General features: G+C 48.0%; 1 protein-coding gene across 1 annotated transcript in view; it reads left to right on the top strand.

Annotated features, from left to right (window-relative positions):
• The first annotated feature begins 721 nt into the window (after positions 1 to 721).
• foxo1a (forkhead box O1 a) overlaps positions 722 to 11,081 on the top strand; it is a 31,439-nt gene continuing 21,079 nt past the window's right edge. The window contains exon 1 of the mRNA XM_029716126.1: positions 722 to 737. Coding sequence (XP_029571986.1) covers positions 722 to 737 — 16 coding nt within the window. The remainder of the gene's footprint in view (positions 738 to 11,081) is intronic.

Genomic DNA, 11,081 nt, shown 5'->3' on the forward strand with positions numbered 1-11,081 from the left:
TCTGGTAGTGAGTGGTCTGGTAGTTAGTGGTCTGGTAGTTAGTTAGTGGTCTGGTAGTTAGTGGTCTGTTAGTTAGTGGTCTGGTAGTTAGTTAGTGGTCTGGTAGTTAGTGGTCTGGTAGTTAGTGGTCTGGTAGTTAGTTAGTGGTCTGGTAGTTAGTGGTCTGGTAGTTAGTGGTCTGGTAGTTAGTGGTCTGGTAGTTAGTGGTCTGGTAGTGAGTGGTCTGGTAGTTAGTGGTCTGGTAGTTAGTGGTCTGGTAGTTAGTGGTCTGGTAGTGAGTGGTCTTTTAGTTTGTACTGTTGTTTTATATCCTACTGTCTTAGTGTTACTGTTGTCTTTGAGTCAGAGGAACTAGCTCAACAATCCTCCTGTGTCCTGAAAGCTGCTGTTCTAGGATGTAAACCCCCCCATTTTAAAATAATGTCCTGAAAGCCGCTGTTCTCCCCCCTGTTTCCTTTTGTTTTGCTCATTCAGAGAGTCCTGAGTTTTGATTAGGAAATGGAGTCTCTTGAACCCACTCACACACACTCTGTCTCCAGAAGGGCCCCAACCAGCGTGTTGGTGTGCATTGACCTTATAGCCCTGTGTGTGTGTGTGTGTGTGTGTGTGTGTGTGTGTGTGTGTGTGTGTGTGTGTGTGTGTGTGTGTGTGTGTGTGTGTGTGTATGTGTGTGTGTGCGTGTCTCCAGTGTTTTTGAATTGAGACCACAGGCAGTAGAGGGATGGTAGAGACCAGAGGTACTAGCTAGCAGGATCAGTATCGGGCACAGCCAGGACTTCCTGTCACAATACAATGGAGGAGGAAGTCTGCTAATAGCCCTTTCCAATCGGACGCTACCCTAGCTAATCTACCTAGAGGTCCTGATTCCTGAACACTACCCTAGCTAAATCTACCTAGAGGTCCTGCTTCCTGAACACTATGCTAGCTAAATCTACCTAGAGGTCCTGATTCCTGAACACTACCCTAGCTAAATCTACCTAGAGGTCCTGATTCCTGAACACTATGCTAGCTAAATCTACCTAGAGGTCCTGATTCCTGAACACTACCCTAGCTAAATCTACCTAGAGGTCCTGATTCCTGAACACTATGCTAGCGAAATCTACCTAGAGGTCCTGCTTCCTGAACACTATGCTAGCTAAATCTACCTAGAGGTCCTGATTCCTGAACACTACCCTAGCTAAATCTACCTAGAGGTCCTGATTCCTGAACACTACCCTAGCTAAATCTACCTAGAGGTCCTGATTCCTGAACACTACCCTAGCTACATCTACCTAGAGGTCCTGATTCCTGAACACTATGCTAGCTAAATCTACCTAGAGGTCCTGATTCCTGAACACTACCCTAGCTACATCTACCTAGAGGTCCTGATTCCTGAACACTACCCTAGCTAAATCTACCTAGAGGTCCTGATTCCTGAACACTACCCTAGCTAAATCTACCTAGAGGTCCTGATTCCTGAACACTACCCTAGCTAAATCTACCTAGAGGTCTTGCTTCCTGAACACAATGCTAGCTAAATCTACCTAGAGGTCCTGCTTCCTGAACACTATGCTAGCTAAATCTACCTAGAGGTCCTGATTCCTGAACACTACCCTAGCTAAATCTACCTAGAGGTCCTGATTCCTGAACACTATCCTAGCTAAATCTACCTAGAGGTCCTGCTTCCTGAACACTACACTAGCTAAATCTACCTAGAGGTCCTGCTTCCTGAACACTACCCTAGCTAAATCTACCTAGAGGTCCTGCTTCCTGAACACTATGATACACTGTAAAATTTCACATGGATTCCCCAGTGTCAAAAGTAGGGGTGTGGATCAGAAAACCAGTCAGTATCCGTTGTAACCACCATTTGCCTCATGCAGCGCGACACATCTCATTTGAATAGAGTTTATCAGGCTGTAGATTGTAGCATGTGGCATGTTGTCCCAGTCCTCTTCAATGGCTGTGCGAAGTTGCTAGATATTGGCATAAACAAGCTGTTTTACACGTTGATCCAGAGCATCCTAAACATGCTCAATGGGTGTCATGTCTGATGGGTATGCAGGACATGGAAGAACTGGGACATTTTCAGCTTCCAGGAATTGTGTACAGATCCTTGCAAAATGGGGCCTTGCATTATCATGCTGAAACATGAGGTGATGGCAGAGTATGAATGGCCTCAGGATCTCATCACGATATCTCTGTGCATTCAAATTGCCATTGATAAAATGCAATTTTGTTGGTTGTCCGTAGCTTGTGCCTGCCCATACCATAACCTCACCACCACCATGGGGCACTCTGTTCACAACGTTAACATCAGCAAACCACTCGCCCACACGACGCCATACACGCTGTCTGCGATCTGCCCGGTACAGTTGAAACCGGGATTCATCCGTGAAGAGCACACTTCTCCAGTGTGCCAGTGGCCGTCGATGGTGAGCATTTGACCACTGAAGTCGGTTACGACATCGAACTGCAGTCAGGTCAAGACCCTGGTGAGGACGACGAGCACCCAGATAAGTTTCCCTGAGACAGTTTCTGATGGTTTGTGCAGAAATTTGTCAGTTGTGCAAACCCACAGTGTCAACAGCTGCCCGGGTAGCTGGTCTCAGATGATCCTGCAGGTGAATAAGCCGGATGTGGAGGTCCTGGGCTGGCATGAATTTGGCAGAATTTGATCTTAACTGACTTGCCTAGTTAAATAAAGGTAAAATGAAATCAGATTTTTTTCTTCTCTAAAACGACGTTGGAGGCGGCTTATGGTAGAGACTTTAACATTCAAATCTCTGGCAACAGTTCTGTTGGACATTTCTGCAATCAGCATGCCAATTGCACGCTCCCTCAAAACTTGAGACATATGTGGCATTGTGAAGTGTGACAAATCTGCACATTTTAGAGTGGCCTTTTATTGTCGCCAGCACAAGGTGCACATGTGGAATGATCATGCTGCTTAATCAGCTTCTCTGTAGGCCACACCGGTCAGGTGGATGGATCATCTTGGCAAAGGAGAAATGCACACTAACAGGGATGTTAACTCATTTGTGCAAAGAAATTGAGAGAAATAAGCTTTTATGTGAGTATGGAACATTTCTGGGATCTTTTATTTCAGCTCATGAAACATGGGATCAACTCTTTACATGCTGCGTTTATATTTTTGTTCAGTATAGTTTAAAGGGATACTTCGGGATTTTGGCAATGAAACCCTTTATCTCATGGATACCTAGCATAGCATATCATGCTAGCAGTTACCATAAACTTCCAGACATAGTTAGCAACTTCATTCTAACTGCATGCAGAGACATAAAAATGTATCCATTAGTTCATCTGACTCTGCGGAAGTATCCATTTAAAGTTTTAACTGAATATTAATGTTAACAAACACATACACACTGCTCACATAACTCCCAATTGGATTCAGGAGCTCCACATAGAGAGGTCTGTCCTCAGGCCTCTTCTCTCCTACTCTCTACCCCCCTCCATCCATCCCTCCATCCATCCCTCTCTCCTTCCCTCTCTCCTTCCCTCTCTCCTTCCCTCTCTCCATCCCTCTCTCCTTCTACCAAATTGAGTTATTGGAAGTTGACGTCAGTCAGCGAGCGACAAAGGGACTCTTTTGTGACGGCCGGTCGCTTGCTGCAACACGAGTGTGTGATCAGCTGTGGCCAGTAGTATCCCTGTACCACGTCCCGAAGGAAGGAGGGGAGGGAAGGAGGGGAGGGAAGGAAAGAGGGGAGGGAAGGAGAGGGGGAGGGAAGGAGAGGGGGGAGGGAAGGAAGAAGGGAGAGGAGAGAAGGAGAGGGATGAACGGAGGGGAGGGAAGGAAGGAGAGGGGGAGAAAAAGAGGACAAGATGGATGGGAGGAGAAAGACTTTCTGTGTTTTCTTCATATCCCAGGGTCTATTTCACCAGCCTTCATCATGGAAAACCACTCAGTTACTCAGTTGGCCGTGTGTGTGTGTGTGTATGTTGTGTGTGTGTGTGTGTGTGTGTGTGTGTGTGTGTGTGTGTGTGTGTGTGTGTGTGTGTGTGTGTGTGTGTGTGTGTGTGTGTGTGTGTCTGTGTCTGTGTGTGTGTGTGTGTGTGTGTGTGTGTGTGTGTGTGTGTGTGTCTGTGTGTATGTGTGTATGTGTGTGTGTGTCCAAGTGTGTGTTTATGCGTACAAGTGCATGTGTTTGAATGCGTGCATCCACGTGTGCTTTTGTCTTCACTGTCCACAATGGCCTCCACAATTACATTACAACTGCCGGTCAATACAGCTGCCGGTCAATACAGCTGCCGGTCAATACAGCTGCCGGTCAATACAGCTGCCGGTCAATACAGCTGCCGGTCAATACAGCTGCTGGTCAATACAGCTGTCAATGCAGCTTCCGGCCCTCTAACCACCATCAGTGATGTAGGCCCTCTAACCACCATCAGTGATGTAGGCCCTCTAACCACCATCAGTGATGTAGGCCCTCTAACCACCATCAGTGATGTAGGCCTAACTAACCACCATCAGTGATGTAGGCCTAACTAACCACCATCAGTGATGTAGGCCCTCTAACCACCATCAGTGATGTAGGCCCTCTAACCACCATCAGTGATGTAGGCCCTCTAACCACCATCAGGGATGTAGGCCCTCTAACCACCATCAGTGATGTAGGCCCTCTAACCACCATCAGTGATGTAGGCCCTCTAACCACCATCAGTGATGTAGGCCTAACTAACCACCATCAGTGATGTAGGCCTAACTAACCACCATCAGTGATGTAGGCCTAACTAACCACCATCAGTGATGTAGGCCCTCTAACCACCATCAGTGATGTAGGCCCTCTAACCACCATCAGTGATGTAGGCCCTCTAACCACCATCAGTGATGTAGGCCTAACTAACCACCATCAGTGATGTAGGCCCTCTAACCACCATCAGTGATGTAGGCCTAACTAACCACCATCAGCGATGTAGGCCCTCTAACCACCATCAGTGATGTAGGCCCTCTAACCACCATCAGTGATGTAGGCCTAACTAACCACCATCAGCGATGTAGGCCTAACTAACCACCATCAGCGATGTAGGCCTAACTAACCACCACCAGTGATGTAGGCCCTCTAACCACCATCAGTGATGTAGGCCCTCTAACCACCATCAGTGATGTAGGCCTAACTAACCACCATCAGCGATGTAGGCCTAACTAACCACCATCAGCGATGTAGGCCTAACTAACCACCATCAGTGATGTAGGCCCTCTAACCACCATCAGTGATGTAGGCCCTCTAACCACCATCAGTGATGTAGGCCCTCTAACCACCATCAGTGATGTAGGCACTCTAACCACCATCAGTGATGTAGGCCCTCTAACCACCATCAGTGATGTAGGCCTAACTAAAGCTCCATTAAATGGTCTTTTGTATTAATATTTCCTTTCCGCTCTTCTCCGCTGCTCTCTCTCTCCAAGGCCTGATACAGCCTATTTAACTGTGATGGAGTAGGACAGTACAGTAGACCTGTCATTGAACTAGTGATGGAGTAGGACAGTACAGTGGACCTATCATTGAACCAGTGATGGAGTAGGACAGTATAGTAGACCTGTCATTGAACTAGTGATGGAGTAGGACAGTACAGTGGACTTCTCATTGAACTAGTGCACCACTGTTGATAATAAAACCTTCATTGAGGGGCTGTTGTTTATGATGGGTCTATGTAAGTCATAGATAGACCTGCAATAGCTCTGCAATTTGTTTAAAGAAAAATATTTGACATTTATTTTGTAACAACTCCCATTGAGACCACTGTCACTTTTGCAAGGGAGCCCTGCATATATACAATTGACAAAATACAATAATAATACAAACAATCCAAGATTACAAACACACTCAAGAAAAAAAACATTCTTCACCAAGAGGTCTGGAATCAACATTTTGAACTGCCCCAGAGAGAGGCACCAGGACACCCAGGTGTAGGGAACTGTATCACCCAGGTGTAGGGAACTGTATCACCCAGGTGTAGGGAACTGTATCACCCAGGTGTAGGGAACTGTATCACCCAGGTGTAGGGAACTGTAGCACCCAGGTGTAGGGAACTGTAACACCCAGGTGTAGGGAACTGTATCACCCAGGTGTAGGGAACTGTAACACCCAGGTGTAGGGAACTGTATCACCCAGGTGTAGGGAACTGTAACACCCAGGTGTAGGGAACTGTAACACCCAGGTGTAGGGAACTGTAACACCCAGGTGTAGGGAACTGAACTGTAACACCCAGGTGTAGGGAACTGTATCACCCAGGTGTAGGGAACTGTAATACCCAGGTGTAGGGAACTGTAACACCCAGGTGTAGGGAACTGAACTGTAACACCCAGGTGTAGGGAACTGAACTGTAACACCCAGGTGTAGGGAACTGTATCACCCAGGTGTAGGGAACTGAACTGTAACACCCAGGTGTAGGGAACTGAACTGTAACACCCAGGTGTAGGGAACTGTATCACCCAGGTGTAGGGAACTGTAACACCCAGGTGTAGGGAACTGTAACACCCAGGTGTAGGGAACTGTATCACCCAGGTGTAGGGAACTGTAACACCCAGGTGTAGGGAACTGTAACACCCAGGTGTAGGGAACTGTAACACCCAGGTGTAGGGAAGGGAACTGTATCACCCAGGTGTAGGGAACTGTATCACCCAGGTGTAGGGAACTGTATCACCCAGGTGTAGGGTACTGTAACACCCAGGTGTAGGGAACTGTATCACCCAGGTGTAGGGAACTGTAACACCCAGGTGTAGGGAACTGAACTGTATCACCCAGGTGTAGGGAACTGTAACACCCAGGTGTAGGGAACTGTATCACCCAGGTGTAGGGAACTGAACTGTATCACCCAGGTGTAGGGAACTGTAACACCCAGGTGTAGGGAACTGTAACACCCAGGTGTAGGGAACTGAACTGTATCACCCAGGTGTAGGGAACTGTAACACCCAGGTGTAGGGAACTGTAACACCCAGGTGTAGGGAACTGAACTGTATCACCCAGGTGTAGGGAACTGTAACACCCAGGTGTAGGGAACTGTAACACCCAGGTGTAGGGAACTGTAACACCCAGGTGTAGGGAACTGTAACACCCAGGTGTAGGGAACTGTAACACCCAGGTGTAGGGAACTGAACTGTATCACCCAGGTGTAGGGAACTGTAACACCCAGGTGTAGGGAACTGTATCACCCAGGTGTAGGGAACTGTAACACCCAGGTGTAGGGAACTGAACTGTATCACCCAGGTGTAGGGAACTGTAACACCCAGGTGTAGGGAACTGTAACACCCAGGTGTAGGGAACTGAACTGTATCACCCAGGTGTAGGGAACTGTAACACCCAGGTGTAGGGAACTGTAACACCCAGGTGTAGGGAACTGTATCACCCAGGTGTAGGGAACTGTAACACCCAGGTGTAGGGAACTGTATCACCCAGGTGTAGGGAACTGTATCACCCAGGTGTAGGGAAGGGAACTGTATCACCCAGGTGTAGGGAACTGTATCACCCAGGTGTAGGGAACTGTATCACCCAGGTGTAGGGAACTGTAACACCCAGGTGTAGGGAACTGTAACACCCAGGTGTAGGGAACTGTAACACCCAGGTGTAGGGAACTGTAACACCCAGGTGTAGGGAACTGTAACACCCAGGTGTAGGGAACTGTAACACCCAGGTGTAGGGAACTGTAACACCCAGGTGTAGGGAACTGTAACACCCAGGTGTAGGGAACTGTAACACCCAGGTGTAGGGAACTGTAACACCCAGGTGTAGGGAACTGTATCACCCAGGTGTAGGGAACTGTAACACCCAGGTGTAGGGAACTGTAACACCCAGGTGTAGGGAACTGAACTGTATCACCCAGGTGTAGGGAACTGTAACACCCAGGTGTAGGGAACTGAACTGTATCACCCAGGTGTAGGGAACTGTAACACCCAGGTGTAGGGAACTGTATCACCCAGGTGTAGGGAACTGTATCACCCAGGTGTAGGGAACTGTATCACCCAGGTGTAGGGAACTGAACTGTATCACCCAGGTGTAGGGAACTGTAACACCCAGGTGTAGGGAACTGTATCACCCAGGTGTAGGGAACTGTAACACCCAGGTGTAGGGAACTGTAACACCCAGGTGTAGGGAACTGTATCACCCAGGTGTAGGGAACTGTATCACCCAGGTGTAGGGAACTGTATCACCCAGGTGTAGGGAACTGTATCACCCAGGTGTAGGGAACTGTATCACCCAGGTGTAGGGAACTGTAACACCCAGGTGTAGGGAACTGTATCACCCAGGTGTAGGGAACTGTATCACCCAGGTGTAGGGAACTGTAACACCCAGGTGTAGGGAACTGTAACACCCAGGTGTAGGGAACTGTAACACCCAGGTGTAGGGAACTGTATCACCCAGGTGTAGGGAACTGAACTGTATCACCCAGGTGTAGGGAACTGTATCACCCAGGTGTAGGGAACTGTATCACCCAGGTGTAGGGAACTGAACTGTATCACCCAGGTGTAGGGAACTGTAACACCCAGGTGTAGGGAACTGTATCACCCAGGTGTAGGGAACTGAACTGTATCACCCAGGTGTAGGGAACTGTAACACCCAGGTGTAGGGAACTGTATCACCCAGGTGTAGGGAACTGAACTGTATCACCCAGGTGTAGGGAACTGTAACACCCAGGTGTAGGGAACTGTATCACCCAGGTGTAGGGAACTGTAACACCCAGGTGTAGGGAACTGTATCACCCAGGTGTAGGGAACTGTAACACCCAGGTGTAGGGAACTGAACTGTATCACCCAGGTGTAGGGAACTGTAACACCCAGGTGTAGGGAACTGTATCACCCAGGTGTAGGGAACTGTATCACCCAGGTGTAGGGAACTGAACTGTATCACCCAGGTGTAGGGAACTGTAACACCCAGGTGTAGGGAACTGTATCACCCAGGTGTAGGGAACTGTATCACCCAGGTGTAGGGAACTGTAACACCCAGGTGTAGGGAACTGTATCACCCAGGTGTAGGGAACTGTAACACCCAGGTGTAGGGAACTGTATCACCCAGGTGTAGGGAACTGTAGCACCCAGGTGTAGGGAACTGTATCACCCAGGTGTAGGGAACTGTAACACCCAGGTGTAGGGAACTGTAACACCCAGGTGTAGGGAACTGTATCACCCAGGTGTAGGGAACTGTATCACCCAGGTGTAGGGAACTGTATCACCCAGGTGTAGGGAACTGTATCACCCAGGTGTAGGGAACTGTATCACCCAGGTGTAGGGAACTGTAACACCCAGGTGTAGGGAACTGTATCACCCAGGTGTAGGGAACTGTAACACCCAGGTGTAGGGAACTGTATCACCCAGGTGTAGGGAACTGTAACACCCAGGTGTAGGGAACTGTATCACCCAGGTGTAGGGAACTGAACTGTATCACCCAGGTGTAGGGAACTGAACTGTATCACCCAGGTGTAGGGAACTGTATCACCCAGGTGTAGGGAACTGTATCACCCAGGTGTAGGGAACTGTATCACCCAGGTGTAGGGAACTGTAACACCCAGGTGTAGGGAACTGTATCACCCAGGTGTAGGGAACTGTAACACCCAGGTGTAGGGAACTGTATCACCCAGGTGTAGGGAACTGTAGCACCCAGGTGTAGGGAACTGTAGCACCCAGGTGTAGGGAACTGTAACACCCAGGTGTAGGGAACTGTATCACCCAGGTGTAGGGAACTGTATCACCCAGGTGTAGGGAACTGTATCACCCAGGTGTAGGGAACTGTAACACCCAGGTGTAGGGAACTGTAACACCCAGGTGTAGGGAACTGTAACACCCAGGTGTAGGGAACTGTATCACCCAGGTGTAGGGAACTGTAACACCCAGGTGTAGGGAACTGTAACACCCAGGTGTAGGGAACTGTATCACCCAGGTGTAGGGAACTGTATCACCCAGGTGTAGGGAACTGTAACACCCAGGTGTAGGGAACTGTAGATTGTTCCAGCAGATTTACTTAACTCAGACGAGACCATAGATGTGAAAATACATTCAGACAGAAGTCAGGACTGATTTTGAAACAGTGTTGGTTTTCATTGGAAGATTACCATTGATGAGAGATGACTTTGAAACAAACACGTGGCTGGAATGAAATGTTGGCTACATTTTCATTTTAAACTTGAAGTGATTGTCAGCAGTGTGTGTGTGTGTGTGTGTGTGTGTGTGTGTGTGTGTGTGTGTGTGTGTGTGTGTGTGTGTGTGTGTGTGTGTGTGTGTGTGTGTGTGTGTGTGTGTGTGTGTGTGTGTGTGTGTGTGTGTGTGTGTGTGTCAATATGCAATATGACCACACAGTTGATCAATGCGTCCAGACTGTGAGACATACCTGTGTGTTGACATCACCGATAGGTATTTGGGGTAATTTTAAGGTCACCATTAGGTAGACTTATCCTCCCATAGCATACTGCATATCCACGTTTTTTAAAACACAAACTGGTTCTCATCGTCAAAGTCCACTCATATTGAACTGATACCACCGTAGAGATGATTAAATGTCCAAATTCTGCTTGCGTTCCAAATTGCCCCCTTATTCCCTACATATAGTGCACTACTATTGACCAGGGCCCATAGGGACTATGTAGGGAAAAAGGAGCCATTTTAGACTCACACTCAGTCTCAGCAGTTCTATGGTTCTCTCTGTGATCTCTGGTCAGGGAATTCCCACATACTGTTTCTGAGTGATTTATATTACCTGAAAACTGATCTGGATGAACTGCTCTACAGACTGACAACTACAGGGTCTCTGCCTGTCTGCCTGTTACTGATCTCAGACCACAACCTCTGATTATCCACGCTGACTTCTGTCTCTGTCCTGTCTTTTTCCTATCTCTCTGTGTTCTTCTCTCCTTCATCTCCCTGTAGACCGCCATAGATTTACAGTGTGGATACAGTGTGAAAGGGAAATGCACTACTATACATGTGCACGTATGTTAGTATTCTGGTAGTTAGATATTTACATTTTAGTCATTTAGCAGATGCTCTTATCCAGAGCGACTTACAGTAGTGAATGCATACATTTCAGACATTTTTTATTTAGTTTATTTATTGTACTGGCCCCCCTGTGGGAATCGAACCCACAACC

Source organism: Salmo trutta, chromosome 26 (genome assembly GCF_901001165.1).
Source record: "Salmo trutta chromosome 26, fSalTru1.1, whole genome shotgun sequence".
Taxonomy (NCBI): domain Eukaryota; kingdom Metazoa; phylum Chordata; class Actinopteri; order Salmoniformes; family Salmonidae; genus Salmo; species Salmo trutta.